Source organism: Cyprinus carpio, chromosome B16 (assembly GCF_018340385.1).
Source record: "Cyprinus carpio isolate SPL01 chromosome B16, ASM1834038v1, whole genome shotgun sequence".
Classification (NCBI taxonomy): Eukaryota; Metazoa; Chordata; class Actinopteri; order Cypriniformes; family Cyprinidae; genus Cyprinus; species Cyprinus carpio.
The window spans coordinates 15,414,766-15,431,135 of NC_056612.1; the positions used below are offsets into that span (position 1 = coordinate 15,414,766).

Consider the following 16,370-nt stretch of genomic DNA (forward strand, 5'->3'; position numbering starts at 1 on the left):
AGACACCTCAAGCTCCAGTGAGTGAAGGATTTGTGTCAGTTTGTTACCAATTATAGTGTTAAAATAGTCTGTTGTTCTCATTCTTTCTGTCAGTAGCTGCTAACCGGCTGCAGTGTCATTCCTATGTAGCCTGACTGCGACTGCGACTGTGCTGTGCAGCATACCTTGTCCTTAACACTAACCCTAGCCAAAAGGACCTTATCAATGACAACATACATGTACAATTTATTTCTCTAATCCTTGTCATCCTTGGTTGAATTTACCTTGTATTAAAAATTGTGACTAACAATATCTTCCGAACTGAAAGTAAGAATCAATAAAGAATAAATCTGTTGATGTAAGACATTTGTGCATGTTTTTCTTTTTTGTAAATAATGCAGGAAAAAATCTAAACTCTTTCTTAAAGAAAAAAATACTGATAACATGTACAATATCCATCTGTTTTATTGTTTTCAATTAAGTTAGAATAATGTCATGAACACTGATGTTAACCTTTAGATAACATGTTTTAGGTCATGTGTGAATATATGCACATGTACTGCCCATTAACTGTAAGAAGAAAAAAAGAACATGCAGCATAATTATATCTCACCTGCTGATTCTTTTTGTTAAGGTCTACTCATCATGAGAAAAATTAAATCAGTTACATGCAAAATCATAAGTCTACAATATGAATTTCTTGTTTTTCTATTTTAATTAAATATTTTATTTTATTTGATGAATTTCTTAATAAAAGTTACTAGGATACTGCAAAGATTAACATTTACTTGTTTTATTTGAAACAATTTCAGATTTTTCTAATTTGTAGTCTAATTTATTGCAAATACATTCTAATTCCACATATAAAATAATCTACACTTAATAAGATTTTAGCATTATAAAAAGCACAAAAATTAGTTGCATGAAGCACAAATACTGATTGCATATGATTTAAATATATAAGCTGTAATAGATATTAATAACATGAACAACTTTGTTTAGCAGTGAAATCATTGACAAATACAACTCACGACTTTTAAGTGGACACATACTGGAAATGTAAACTGAATTATAAGAAATGCTACAACCTAATCTATTAACTTCTTGTGAGAAAAATTACCTGGAAAAAAATGTTCTGTTTCTCGACTGTAAATTATGAAACAGTCAGGGACAAGTACAGACGCAAAACCTGGGTGAGAAGATGGACAGCTGATCAAAACTTATTTCGTGGTTGGAAACCTGCTGTCAAGGTCACAAAACCTAAAAAAAAATATTCAACAGCACAGCTGCTGGATCTCCCTGGTTGTATCAATAATTGACATACAGTTTCATCTACACTGTTTAGAAATGCAATTTTGTGCTCTAATTTGTTCCCTATAATAATATTATTGTATCGCAGGTGGATTTTCACTAGCTGTTAAGAAGGTTTTGGCTTTATATTTTGTGATAATTATGACAAACATTTTTTAGTCTAAAAAATATACATATCTTTGATATTATATATTTTATGTACACTAGGTGCAAATACAACCCTAACATACAGTTTTCTCTTCATTGAAACTCAATGATAACGTATTCTTTATCAGACTTCCGATAAGTCTTTTGGAGCTGATTGGTCAATGGCAGAGCACTTGGTGGATACATAGGCTGACAGTCCCATAAATACTGCAGGTAAGAGCGAGACCTTCATCGAACAGGTTCAATCAGCAGTCATGAGGTCTTTGGTGTTCCTGGTGCTCCTTGGAGCTGCCTGTGAGTAAAGACTCCATTCCCTGATTCACTGCAGCTATGAATTTAACAGGTAATTATAGTCAATATACTGACGATACTCTCTCATTTGTGTAGTTGCTCTGGATGATGACAAGATTGTTGGTGGATATGAGTGCGAGCCTTATTCCCAGCCCTGGCAGGCGTCTCTGAACTCTGGCTACCACTTCTGCGGTGGCTCTCTGGTCAGCGAGTACTGGGTTGTGTCTGCTGCTCACTGCTACAAGTCGTAAGTGATGTATTCATAAAATAGTTTATGTATCAGTCCGTTGGTTTCCTCAGTTGTGAATAATATTAGACTTTGTCTTTCAGACGTGTGGAGGTTCGTTTGGGCGAGCACAACATCGTACTTAATGAGGGATCTGAGCAGTTCATCTCCTCTGAGAAGGTCATCCGCCACCCCAACTATAACTCCTGGACCATTGACAGTGACATCATGCTGATCAAGCTTAGCAAGCCCGCTACCCTCAATCAGTACGTGCAGCCTGTGGCCCTGCCCAGTGGCTGTGCCGCTGATGGCACCATGTGCAGAGTTACTGGCTGGGGAAACACCATGAGTTCCAGTAAGTGTCTTGATGTCACTTCCTTCACACTTCATGTTCATAGCACTTTGGTTCACTCCATCTCTGTTGCTCTTGCTTTCAATTCTTTAGCTGCTGATTCCAACAAGCTTCAGTGTGTGGAGGTCCCCATCCTGTCCGAACGCGACTGCAACAACTCCTACCCTGGTATGATCACCAATACCATGTTCTGCGCTGGATACCTGGAGGGAGGAAAGGACTCTTGCCAGGTAGAGGATGACAAGATATACCGTTGTTGCACAGATATTAATAGCCTCTTAATAATAACCAGTTGTTATGTTTGTCTTCTTCAGGGTGACTCTGGTGGCCCTGTGGTGTGTAACGGTCAGCTGCAGGGTATTGTGTCCTGGGGTTATGGCTGTGCTGAGAAGAATCATCCTGGTGTCTATGGCAAAGTAATAAAGCTGTTGTTGTTTAATAATTGTCACAAAGCAATATGTTTGGTTTAATATGAAGCGCTTGTATAATTTTTATGAATTCTCTTTTCTTCAGTCTGCATGTTCAGCCAATGGATTGCTGATACCATGCAAAACAACTAAAGCTGATTTGACATCACATACAACCTCCAGATCTACAATCCATCATTTTTTCTTTGTTTTGGAGATTAAAAACCTGTGAAAATAAAGCATTTAAAATAATCTGTTTTCTCCAAGTGCTTATTTGTGAAGTAGCACTGAATATATTGTTTTAAGCACTTTAACAGGCCAACATTTAAATGTATGATGCTCTTAGTAAAAATTACTTGACAAAGCAACACACAAAGTTTTCAACATTTCTAGAAATTAATACTGACAAGCAGTTTATGGAAAAAACAGTTATTCTATCAAAAAGACACAAGCATTTAGGAATGTCCAACAAAAGAAATGTTGAAGGGGATGTCTATGCTAGGCTATTTCATGCATTCTGACTTATTTACACTGCTAAAAGTTGGATTCTTATGCTAAACATGACCAAAGTTTCAAAAAAGGAGTATTTCTTTGCCAAAGAATCTCCTTCAGGGTTTGTATAAGTTTCTGAAAGATTTTTTCGAGTATGGCCCTGTATGACGTCATAAAGGCCGGAATTCCTTTTATGTGCAGATCTCTCTAGAAAGAGGCTCGCACACATAAACCAAAATGAGAGCAAGAGCACGCCCATCGACGTGTTTCATTCGAATTACGGAAGTCATCGGCAGTGCTGCACAATACTTGCTCAAGAAGGACTTTACATTTTGTTGTTGACCACAAAATCAGTAATGTCACCAAATCAGTGTGTTTTTGGTCATGAGGGAAAGATAACCTTGTTCAGCTTCCTAAAGAACAAAAGCTACTTGAACGCTGTGCATGCTCATGACTCCTTAGCTCCGCCCACGGAAGCCTCCAGGAACTCAACTGTTTTTGCAGAGAAGCGATTCAGCTGTATCTTTCTTTTATAAGTCTGATCAAACAAAAAACTCTACAGGGATATGAAGGATGCAATATTATTCTATGGGTATTCAAGATTAACATGAGAGAAACTGTGTGTTATGTCTCCTTTAAAGACAAGCATACAGTATATTGTTATTGATATCCGTTAGCAATGCTGAGTAGATTACTTACAAATTGTAGTAGCTACTGATTCCAAATTATATGAAAAAAATTTTTTGTTAGTAATGAAATCCATTACACATTTTAGGTAATCTAATCAGTCTACTTTTTTTAATTTTGGATTACTTATGACATAACTTGTTTATCACATTGATTTAAAATGATAATCTTGAAAAATACAAAGAGAAAGAAGTTGTTATTAACAATTATTATGCCAAGGTTTCTCAAAATGGGATTGCAGGGGTTAGTGAGTTTAACGAAAAGCTAATAATTAAATTTAAAAAATGTGAAATTAACATAAATCATTTTAAAATACCAACAATCAAAATAAAAAATTTGCTTAAAAAAAATTATATTACATTTGTTTACTGTGTCATGTGACCATTAACTTAGGTCAGAGAACTGTGACAAAAGTTACTTATTTACTTATTATCTTAAAATATCAGGGTGTGCTTCAGGGAAATAGATTAGGTCAAAGAAGTTCAGCTGACAAAAAATAATAATAATACAAAAAAATTGGAAATCCCTGCATTACATGTAAAAAAGAAATGTGAATTTGTGCATTTTAATGTGTTTGAAAGCCAAAGACTTTTCTTAAGACACGGTAATACATTGTTGCATAAAGTACTGAGTGATAATTCAATACTTTGGTACTGTTTACCAGTAATTGATGCAGTGTTAAAATTTTGAGAAAACATTACTTAGTTGAAATGATTTTTGTAAATCCAATGCTGTGTGTCCTTTTAATTTTTTTTGTGCAGTCATAGTCACCTGACTGGTAACTTGTCTTTGTGTGAATGCATATAAGTCAAGCATGGTAGGCAAGCGGCAACCTCCCTCTCTCTGTCTCATGAAGCCAACAACTGTAATTTGTCAACTGGCCGCTAGAGGCTGGCTGCAAAATAGAGTCAATCCCATAGACTCCCCATGTTAAAATGCTCAACTTTACAGCAGAGAAGAACGTGTTTACAGCCTGGTTAAAAAAATTATTTTGGTCTATATAGCTAATTTTGCTCTTCATGACAACTCTGAGGGGGGTGAATTTTTTAATAACTCATCCGTTTCAATTATATTAAGCCTTAAAGTTCTGCATAATTAAGGGCGTGGCCACTTGAGTGGCAGGTACAGTAGATTGCCGCTGCTGACACTGCCATCGAGCTAGGTGGGCGTGGTTTCAGCAACCAGCTCCCACCTCTTTGCCCATTTTCGATTATTCAGGAGTGACGTAGGGTGACGCGCTGCCAAGATAGCGATGGCCGCCTCCGCCCACTTTGAGCTTTAAAAAACGCTCTTCGGAAGCTTACGGTTGACGTCACGGACACTAAAGGCCAATTTATACTTCTGCGTCGAGTGTACGCCGTAGTGTACGTCGTAGGCTACGCACGTAGGCGACGCCGTCGTGAGCATTTATACTTCTGCGTATGTATGTTTTGCTCTGCAGTTACACCGCCGAAATGATAGTTGACGCGAGCGGGTTCCACTGTGTTTACATACACGAATTCGCTGCCATCTGGCAGTCTTTGTAATCTCCCGAAGAGGAGTCATACAGATGGCTGTATTTCCTCACTTCTTCAATTAATCGCTCGGTCACTTGGTCCATGCTACGTATGCTACGGCGTATGCTACGCCGTACCTACTACGCACACCCTACGCAGAAGTATTAATTGGCCTTAAGTCCATGTTTTTAGACAGTCTATGGTGGTAGGGTAGGCTATATATTAGGAAGGAAATTTGAAAAGATGCAAAAAAATAAAGAGAATCAAAAAATTATGAACAATTTATTACTATTGTATGAATTATGTAGTCAATGAATAGTAACTGTAGTCTGATAAAAGTAAAAACACGGAGATATTAAAAATTCCATCAATGATGGGGAAAGAGTTAAAAAAGAGAAAGGTAAGAGAAGCTCTGAGAAGCTCATAAATGTAAATGTAAAATGAAAATGTTAAAAAAAAATATGTCATTATGCATATGATTTATAAGATTAAATTGAAAAGCAGACCAATTTCAGATGGAAATTATAAAGATTATATAGAGATTATATATGGAGATTATATAGATATAGAGATTGTATAAGTCATTTGAAAAACTGGTGCTGGCCCACCTGAAGGACATTACTGGACCCTTGCTGGATCCTCTTCAGTTTGCCTACAGAGCAAACAGGTCTGTGGATGATGCAGTCAACATTGGACTGCATTATGTTCTGCAACATCTAGACAGACCAGGGACTTATGTGAGGATCCTGTTTGTGGACTTTAGCTCGGCTTTTAACACTATCATCCCAAACCACCTCCTGCCCAAATTAGCTCAGCTCTCCGTGCCCAGCTCACCAGCTTTCTGACAGACAGGCAGCAGCTAGTCAAGCTGGGAAAATTCTCATCCAGCACCTGCACCATCAGCACTGGTACCCCTCAGGGATGTGTCCTCTCCCCACTGCTCTTCTCCCCATACACGTACGACTGCACTTCAAAGGACCCCTCTGTCAAGCTCCTAAAGTCTGCAGATGACACCACACTTATCGGCCTCATTCCGTACGGTGAGGTTAAAGAGCTGGCTGTCTGGTGCAGTCTTGACAACCTGGAGCTTAACACGCTCAAAACTGTGGAGATGATCGTGGACTTCAGGAGAAAGCCCCCTGTACTCTCCCCACTCATGGACAGCACTGTAACAGCAGTGGAGACATACAGGTTCGTGGGCACCACCATCTCTCAGGACCTGAAGTGGGACACTCACATTGACTCCATTGTGAAAAAGGCCCAGCAGAGGTTGTACTTCCTTCATCAGCTATGGAAGTTCAACTTGCCACAGGAGCTGCTGAAACAGTTCTACTCCACCATCACTGAATCCGTCCTCTGAACTTCTATAACTATCTGGTTCAGCTCAGCTACCAAATCTGACCTCAGAAGACTATAGAGGATAATCCAGACTGCAGAGCGAATCATTGGTACAACCCTTCCTACTCTCCAAGAACTGTACTCATCCAGAGTGAGCAAAAGGCTGGCAAAATCACTCTGGACCCCTCACATCCAGCACAGTCCCTCTTTAATGGTGTCATATGATGCAATTTCAAATTTTCCTTTCTCTTTGGAGTGTTACAAGCTCTTGGTGAATAAAGGAGATCTGTGAAGTTGCAAAAACTAAAGTCTCAAATCCAAAGAGATATTCTTTATAAAAGTTAAGACTCGTCCACGCCCCCCTGAAACGGCTCATTCTAACACGCCCCCACATCTCTACATCACTATGTTGGAAGATTTGCATAACGCTGCCCAGATGTTCACCCAAAGAAAGAAGGCGTACCTTTTATTCTCGTTGTAGTATTGTTGTTGCCGCCGCCACCATGTCGTATAGACTCTGTGAAACTGAGTGTTTCACTGTGAAAGCGAAACTACTTTGAAAAAGTGAAAGTGAAAGTCGTGACATTTGCCAAGTATGGTAACCCATACTCGGAATTGGTACTCTTCATTTAACCCATTCAAGTGCACACACAGCAGTGAGAAGTGAACACACACCCGGAACAGTGGGCAGCTATATCCAGCGCCCGGGGAGCAACTGGGAGTTCAGTGCCTTGCTCAAGGGCACTTTAGCCATGGGTATTGAGGGTGGAAGAGAACGCTGTTCATTCACTCCCTCCCACCTACAACTCCTGCCAGCACTGGTTACAAAACCTGCAACCTTCTGGTTACAAGTCCAATTCTCTAACCATTAGGCCACAGCTGCCCCCTGTATTGTTGTTACCGCCGCTGCCACCATGTCGTATAGACTCTGTGAAACTGTGTGTTTCACTGTGAAAGCAAAACTACTTTGTTTGGCCTTCCAAAAGAGGACGATATCCGCTCCGCCACGGGTCACACTAGACCGCAGTGTGTGACGCTGTTTCATTAAGAAAGCAAAACTACTTTGTTTTTGCCTTCCAAAAGAAGACACGACTAGAAATCATGTTTATGTCATGTTTATAATGGGTTTTATGTTTATGTTTTGTCGTTCCGGTCGGACAGGGCATCACAATATGTTAAGGGGCATAACATTTCCGTCACACGCTTGAGGCATTCGGTCAATCACAATGTGCTGGATAGCTGGCCAATCACAGCACACCTCGCTTTTCAGAGTGATGAGCCTTTTAAAGATCAACACGTTTCAGAAGGTGGGGCATAGAGGAGAAACAATAATGTACAGTATGTGGAAAATAATATGTTTTTTTAACCTTAAACTGCATTAACACATTTCATTACACCAAATACACAAAATAATGTTATTTTTAGCAGCATCATATGACCCCTTTGAACTGTTGCTCTCTGGTCGGCGCTACAGAGCTCTGAGCACCAGAATGGCTAGGCACATGAACAATTTCTTCACTCAGGCAATCCATCTCATGAACACTTGACAATAATTGTGGAACACACAGTAAAATCTATACACTTATATACTTATTTATCTAACACTGTCCATTGTAATAAAAACCGAACATTCAAATAATATACCTGTGTATACAAAACTGTCTATTGTAATATATTTGTACATACAATTGTCAATCTGTGTATTGTTATTCCCTATTTACTTTTATTATCTGTGTTTTTGTCCCGTCATTGTCATTCTGTTGCACTGTGGAAGCTTCTGTCATAAAAACAAATTCCTCGTATGTGTAAACATACCTGGCAATAAAGCTCATTCTGATTCTGATTCTGATATAGGATATGTTGATATAAATATGCCCCACAACTGGTAAAAAAAACTGCAATGATAATGGACATTTCACAGATAAAACATTCTCATTTTACCTGTACATTGTCTTTAACTGTATTGCATTTTCAACTTCAAGGGTCTCTGATGGTAATGAAATAAGTGCTTTAAAACAGTAAAGTGTTCCATGCTGTCAATACAAAGTGTTTCTGTAGGAGTTAGACTTTCATCAGACACTCAGTTAAACAAAAGTTTAACAGCAGACTGAATTAATCTACTTTATACTTTCTGACAGAATAAAAGGTCTCCATATCTGTTGAAGACCGCTGTGTGGGTTATTAAATGTACAAATGTTTTACGAGCTGTTAAATTATTTTTTGAACTCCACAGACCCCTGTATTATCTGAACAAAACTGCTATTATGGAATGGACAATACAAAAAGGACATGTCACCATTCATCATCCAATTGAGATAAATACCCTCTACATACTGTAATAAACAGTGTGTACTACATACAGAAATATGACTGCTGAATGTAAAAACTAAGCACACCCCAAATTAAATTGAATATAGAGAAAAGTTCAGATGTTTAGCAAACCTTGGGTGAGAAGATGGACAGCTGTCGAAAACATGTTTCCCGCTGGAAACTTGCTGACAAGGTCACAAAGCCTAAAATATACATATTCAGACAGGTCTTTTGGAGCTGATTGGTCATTGGCGGCCCACTTGGGCATGAATCAGTAGGCTGATAGTCCCATAAATACTGCAGGTAAGAGCAAGACCTTCATCGAACAGGTTCAATCTGCCATCATGAGGTCTTTGGTGTTCCTGGTGCTCCTTGGAGCCGCCTGTGAGTAAAGACTCCATTCACTGATTCACTACTATTAATGCTTTCACTCATTTTACAGGTAATTATAGTCAAAATACTGACGATACTCTCTCATTTGTGTAGTTGCTCTGGATGATGACAAGATTGTTGGTGGATATGAGTGCACACCCCACTCCCAGCCCTGGCAGGTGTCTCTGTACTCTGGCTACCACTTCTGCGGTGGCTCTCTGATCAGCGAGTACTGGGTTGTGTCTGCTGCTCACTGCTACATGTCGTAAGTGACGTCCTCATAGAGTAGTTTAAGCACTGGTTCATTGGTTTCCTCTGATTGTGAACAGTATTGGTCTTTCAGACGCCTTGAGGTTCGTTTGGGCGAGCACAACATCGCAGTTAATGAGGGATCTGAGCAGTTCATCTCCTCTGAGAAGGTCATCTACCACCCCAATCATGACTACTGGACCCTTGACAGTGACATCATGCTGATCAAGCTTAGCAAGCCCGCTACCCTCAATCAGTACGTGCAGCCTGTGGCCCTGCCCAGTGGCTGTGCCGCCGATGGCACCATGTGCAGAGTTACTGGCTGGGGAAACACCATGAGTTCCAGTAAGTGTCTTGATGTCATTTGCTTCACACGTTCATAGCACTTTGGTTCACTCCATCTCTTTTGCTCTTGCTTTCAATTCTTTAGCTGCTGATTCCAACAAGCTTCAGTGTCTGGAGATCCCCATCCTGTCCGACCGCGACTGCAACAACTCCTACCCTGGTATGATCACCAATACCATGTTCTGCGCTGGATACCTGGAGGGAGGAAAGGACTCTTGCCAGGTAGAGGATGACAATATATACCGTTGTTGCACAGATATTAATAGTATCTTAATAATAACCAGTTGTTATGTTTGTCTTCTTCAGGGTGACTCTGGTGGCCCTGTGGTGTGTAACGGTCAGCTGCAGGGTATTGTGTCCTGGGGTTATGGCTGTGCTGAGAAGAATCATCCTGGTGTCTATGGCAAGGTAATAAAGCTGTTGTTGTTTAATAATTGTGACAAAGCAATATGTTTGGTTTAATTTGGAGCACTTGTATGATTTTTATGAATTCACTTTTCTTCAGTCTGCATGTTCAGCCAATGGATTGCTGATACCATGAAAAACAACTAAAGCTGATTTGACCTCACATAAAGCCTCCAGATCTACAATCCATCATTTTTTATTTGTTTTGGAGATTAAAAACCTGTGAAAATAAAAGCATTTAAAATAATCTGTTTTCTCCAAGTGATTATTTGTGAAGTAGCACTGAATATATTGTTTTAAGCACTTTAACAGGCCAACATTTAAATGTATGATGCTCTTAGTAAAAATTACTTGACAAAGCAACACACAAAGTTTTCAACATTTCTAGAAATTAATACTGACAAGCAGTTTATGGAAAAAACAGTTATTCTATCAAAAAGAAACAAGCATTTAGGAATGTCCAACAAAAGAAATGTTGAAGGGGATGTCTATGCTAGGCTATTTCATGCATTCTGACTTATTTACACTGCTAAAAAGTTGATTCTTATGTCAAACATGACCAAAGTCTCAAAAACGGAGTATTTCTGTGCCAAAGAATCTCCTTCAGGGTTTGTATAAGTTTCTGAAAGATTTTTTCGGGTATGGCCCTGTATGACGTCATAAAGGCCGGAATTCCTTTTATGTGCAGATCTCTCTAGAAAGAGGCTCGCACACATAAACCAAAATGAGAGCAAGAGCACGCCCATCGACGTGTTTCATTCAGATTACAGAAGTCATCGGCAGTGCTGCACAATACTTGCTCAAGAAGGACTTTACATTTCGTTGTTGACCACAAAATCAATAATGTCACCAAATCAGTGTGTTTTTGGTCATGAGGGAAAGATAACCTTGTTCAGCTTCCTAAAGAACAAAAGCTACTTGAACGCTGTGCATGCTCATGACTCCTTAGCTCCGCCCACGGAAGCCTCCAGGAACTCAACTGTTTTTGCAGAGAAGTGATACAGCTGTATCTTTCTTTTATAAGTCTGATCAAACAAAAAACTCTATAGGGATATGAAGGATGCAATACTATTCTATGGGTATTCAAGATTAACATGAGAGAAACTGTGTTATGTCTCCTTTAAAGACAAGCATACAGTATATTGTTATTGATATTCATTAGCAATGCTGAGTAGATTACTTAAAAATTGTAATAGCTACTGATTCTAAATTATATGACAAAAAATTTTTGTTAGCAATGAAATCCATTACACATATTAGGAAATCTAATCAGTCTACTTTTTAAATTTTGGATTACTTATGACGTAACTTGTTTATCACATTGATTTAAAAGGATAAGCTTGAAAAATACAAAGAGAAAGAAGTTGTTATTAACAATTATTATGCCAAGGTTTCTCAAAATGGGATTGCAGGGTTAGTGAGTTTAATGAAAAGTTAATAATTACATTTTAAAAATGTGAAATTAATATAAATCATTTTAAAATATCAGCAATCAAAATAAAACATTTACTTAAAAAAATAAATATTAAATGTGTTTATCATGTTTATTATGTGTCATGTGACCATTAACTAAGGTCAGAGAACTGTAACAAAAGTTACTTACTTACTTACTTATTATCTTAAAATATCAGGGTGTGCTTCAGGGAAATATATTAGGTCAAAGAAGTTCAGCTGACAAATAAATAAATAAATAAATAAATAAATAAATAAATAAATAAATAAAACAAAAATTTACATGTAAATAAGAAATGTGAATTTGTGCGTTTTAATGTGTTTGAAAGACAAAAGACTTCTAAAGACACAGTAATACATGGTTGCATAAAGTACTGAGCGATAATTCAAATAAATATTAAGGTGTTTACCAGTAGTTGATGCAGTGTTAAAATTCTGAGAAAACACTGCTTAAAGTTGAAATGATTTCTGTAAATCCAATGCTGTGTGTCCTTTTAATTTTCTGTGTAATCACAGTCACCTGACTAGTAACTTGTCTTTGTGTGAATGTATATAAGTGGTAGGCTATTTTAGAAAGAAAATTTGAATTGATGAAAAAAAATAATTAAAGAGATCAATAATTTATGAACAATTTATTACTATTGTATGAATAAGTAATTATGTAATATAAGATAAGATATGATAAGAGTAAAAACACGGAAATATTAAACATTCCATCAATGATGGGAAAAGAGTTAAAAAAGAGGAAGGTAAGAGAAGCTCTGCTTAATGAATAAATGTAAATGTAAAATGTAAAATGTCTATGTCATTATGTACATGATTTATATGATTATATTTAAAGCAGACCAATTTCAGATGGAGATTATATATATGGAGATTATATAGATATAGATTATATAGATATAGAGATTATATAAATCATTTGAAAAACTGGTGCTGGCCCACCTGAAGGACATTACTGGACCCTTGCTGGATCCTCTTCAGTTTGCCTACAGAGCAAACAGGTCTGTGGATGATGCAGTCAATATGGGACTGCATTATGTTCTGCAACATCTAGACAGACCAGGGACTTATGTGAGGATCCTGTTTGTGTACTTTAGCTCGGCTTTTAACACTATCATCCCAAACCACCTCCTGCCCAAATTAGCTCAGCTCTCCGTGCCCAGCTCACCAGCTTTCTGACAGACAGGCAGCAGCTAGTCAAGCTGGGAAAATTCTCATCCAGCACCTGCACCATCAGCACTGGTACCCCTCAGGGATGTGTCCTCTCCCTTCTGCTCTTCTCCCCATACACGTACGACTGCACTTCAAAGGACCCCTCTGTCAAGCTCCTAAAGTCTGCAGACGACACCACACTTATCGGCCTCATTCTGTACGGTGAGGTTAAAGAGCTGGCTGTCTGGTGCAGTCTTGAGACAACCTGGAGCTTAACACGCTCAAAACTGTGGAGATGATCGTGGACATTTCACAGATAAAACATTCAAATTTTACCTGTACATTGTCTTTAACTGTATTGCATTACATTTGCATTTTCAGCTTCAAGGGTCTCTGATGGTAATGAAATAAGTTCTTAAAAACAGTAAAGTGTTCCATGCTGTCAATACAAAGTGCTTCTGTAGGAGTTAGACTTTCATCAGACACTCAGTTAAATAAAAGTTTAACAGCAGACTGAATTAATCTACTTTATACTCTCTGACAGAATGAAAGGTCTCCATATCTGTTAAAGAGGGTTATTAAATGTATAAATGTTCAACAAGCTGTTAAAAGATTTTTTGAACTCCACAGACCCCTGTATTATCTGAACAAAGCTGCTATTATGGAATGGACAATACAAAAAGGACATGTCACCATTCTTCATCCAACTGAGATAAATACCCTCTACATACTGTAAAAAATATCTAGGAATTTCAGATAAAATAATGTTAAAGTCAAGCAAGTAGGCTAGTGATGATTGTTAGCATTGACATAAATTGTCAGGTGTTTTCATAAAACAGCTTCAACATGTTTCTGAAACAACTGTATCAAAAGTATTCATAAAATTATTTGTGAGGTTTAATCTGAGTAACAGCTAAAGAAAGAAATGCTGTCTTGAGATTTTACATTTTGTTGTGTTTACAAATGCAATATAGTCTATAGTCTGATGATATGTTGTGTGACTAAAATTAGTTAGTAGGCTAACGTTACACATAAACAAGGCTTCATATAGGTTAATAACACACGCTCACATTAGACTCTATGGTTTACTGAAACCTTTCTCCACTTCCAGTTCCAGTCTACTTCCAGTAATGTATCCAACTTGATTATAGCCTAACTCATGGCTACATTGGTCCAGTAGTGCACAACACAATGCATATGACTAATTTTGCTGTGTCATGCTAATTTTGTTGTGCTGCGGCTTGTTTTCATTGTGTTGTGCAGTACTGGGCAACCGTTAGAAGATGGCACATAAAACAGGCTAAACATTTTCTGAATAAATGACAATAAAATTTTAGTATTCCGGATGTACTTAAAATATGATTAATAAAACTACATTTAAGAGGTCAAACATCAGCATGACCATGTAACCGCTATTAACATTACTTGTAATCGGAACCTTACTCAAGTCTTGTTTTTCATTCCGGACTCCTGAGACCGACGCACCATCACACATGCACTTCAGCTGTCACCTGAATGTTTAGCCTGATACTCCGGATGAAATAAATGCTTCTGTTGTTCTTCAGTGTTTGTAATCGCTGATCAGTGCTCGTCTGAGTTTTATTCATTTTTCCCCCAGTATCTTTAACGCTGTGTGAGAGAGGGGTTTTATTTTCTGGAGGAGTGTCCTTCACCGCTTCTCGTAATGCGACTCACCCTGCGGGCGTTGATTTCTCATGGCCGGGTGGCCCGTAAGATGGGACTCGGCCCTGAGTCCAGAATTAACCTGCTTCGGAACATACTCACAGGTCTGGTTCGACACGAGAGAATAGAGACAACAAGAGCCAGAGCCGACGAGGTTCGCTTCTACGCGGAAAAGGCAAGTACAAAACCCCGCTTCCTATTTCAGTATAGCTCTGACCCCTGAACTGTTACTCTGCCGCTCAGTCTGCCATGAGATGTGCTACATTTCTTTTCCATTAGAATTAATTAGGATTGTAAGTAAATATTCTTGAGATTTAAGACAAAACTATATAGGCTAATGTAGATAGAAAATATTAAAATTTAAATATATAAAATTGGCTAAAATAGTCAAAATCGGGTAAATGTGACATTTTAACATTTTTGGAAAAAGCAATTACAAATGCAGTTATAAGTGAAGTTTAAATCTTAATGTACTCTTTAAAATTTCTTGTTTCTGTTTTCTTTTTAGTTGATTGATTATGCTAAAAAAGGAGATACTAATGAAAAGTCAATGAAAATGGCTGATTTCTGGCTCACGGTAAGATATAAATCCTTGTTCACACTAGAATTTTATGTGTTGTATATGCATGTATGTGTGTGTGTCTCATTTATAACATTTACATTTTTTTTTTTATTTCTCCATTCAGGAAAAAGATTTGATCCCCAAGCTTTTTAAAGTTCTGGCGGTAAGATTTGAGAATCAGACGGGTGGATATACACGCATGGCCCGCATTCCTAACAGGGAGAATCTGGATCGTGCGTCTATGGCTGTACTGGAGTATAAGGGCAACCCTTTCCCGCCGCTGTTCCCCGTGAAACGTGTCAGTGAACTGAACTTGTTAAACCAACTTCTGAAAGCATACAGAGAAGAAAAAGCTCAAATGGTGTCTGAGAAAAAGGACTTATAATCTTAAAACACTGTATTTCTACATTATATTTCATGTAATAAACCAGTATACATTTCATTAACATCTCATTAAAATTTGCTCTGTGTTGTGTATGGTTGGTTGATGCTTATCATATCCATGACTTTTTAAATAATATATTCAGAATTTATATGACTGAATGAGATGTCCTCTTACTGGTCACAAACATTATTTCTTTTTCATTTTTAATTACTTTTTTTTTCTACATTTCCAGTGGTCCTAGAGAATGGTCAGTGAATTTTTGAAAATACAAATATTCTTTATCACATATAATGAGGTTGTTTTATGTCATTCTGGACACATAACAAAATATTTAAAATAATTGTTTATATACAGGTCCTTCTAAAAAAATTAGCATATTGTGAAAAAGTTCATTATTTTCCATAATGTAATGATAAAAATTAAACGTTCATATATTTTAGATTCATTGCACACCAACTGAAATATTTAAGGTCTTTTATTGTTTTAATACTGATGATTTTGGCATACAGCTCATGAAAACCCAAAATTCCTATCTCAAAAAATTAGCATATTTCATCCGACCAATAAAAGAAAAGTGTTTTTAATACAAAAAAGTCAACCTTCAAATAATTATGTTCAGTTATGCACTCAATACTTGGTCGGGAATCCTTTTGCAGAAATGACTGCTTCAATGCGGCGTGGCATGGAGGCAATCAGCCTGTGGCACTGCTGAGGTGTTATGGAGGG

At 37.7% G+C, this 16,370-nt stretch overlaps 2 protein-coding genes across 2 annotated transcripts; both read left to right on the plus strand.

Annotated features, from left to right (window-relative positions):
- Positions 1-1,571: 1,571 nt before the first annotated feature.
- On the plus strand, positions 1,572-10,654 carry prss59.1 (serine protease 59, tandem duplicate 1). The gene is made up of 12 exons (XM_042740278.1): positions 1,572-1,731; positions 1,825-1,975; positions 2,059-2,309; positions 2,400-2,536; positions 2,621-2,721; positions 2,818-2,864; positions 9,340-9,420; positions 9,523-9,673; positions 9,752-10,002; positions 10,088-10,224; positions 10,309-10,410; positions 10,507-10,654. Exons 1-12 carry the CDS (start codon positions 1,692-1,694, stop codon positions 10,552-10,554), a joined length of 1,497 nt encoding a protein of 498 aa, XP_042596212.1. The 5' UTR covers positions 1,572-1,691; the 3' UTR covers positions 10,555-10,654.
- Positions 10,655-14,107: 3,453 nt separating this feature from the next.
- On the plus strand, positions 14,108-15,726 carry LOC109105951 (39S ribosomal protein L17, mitochondrial). Its single transcript, XM_019119251.2, has 3 exons — positions 14,108-14,872; positions 15,206-15,274; positions 15,384-15,726. Exons 1-3 carry the CDS (start codon positions 14,699-14,701, stop codon positions 15,642-15,644), a joined length of 504 nt encoding a protein of 167 aa, XP_018974796.1. The 5' UTR covers positions 14,108-14,698; the 3' UTR covers positions 15,645-15,726.
- The last annotated feature ends 644 nt before the right edge of the window (positions 15,727-16,370 follow it).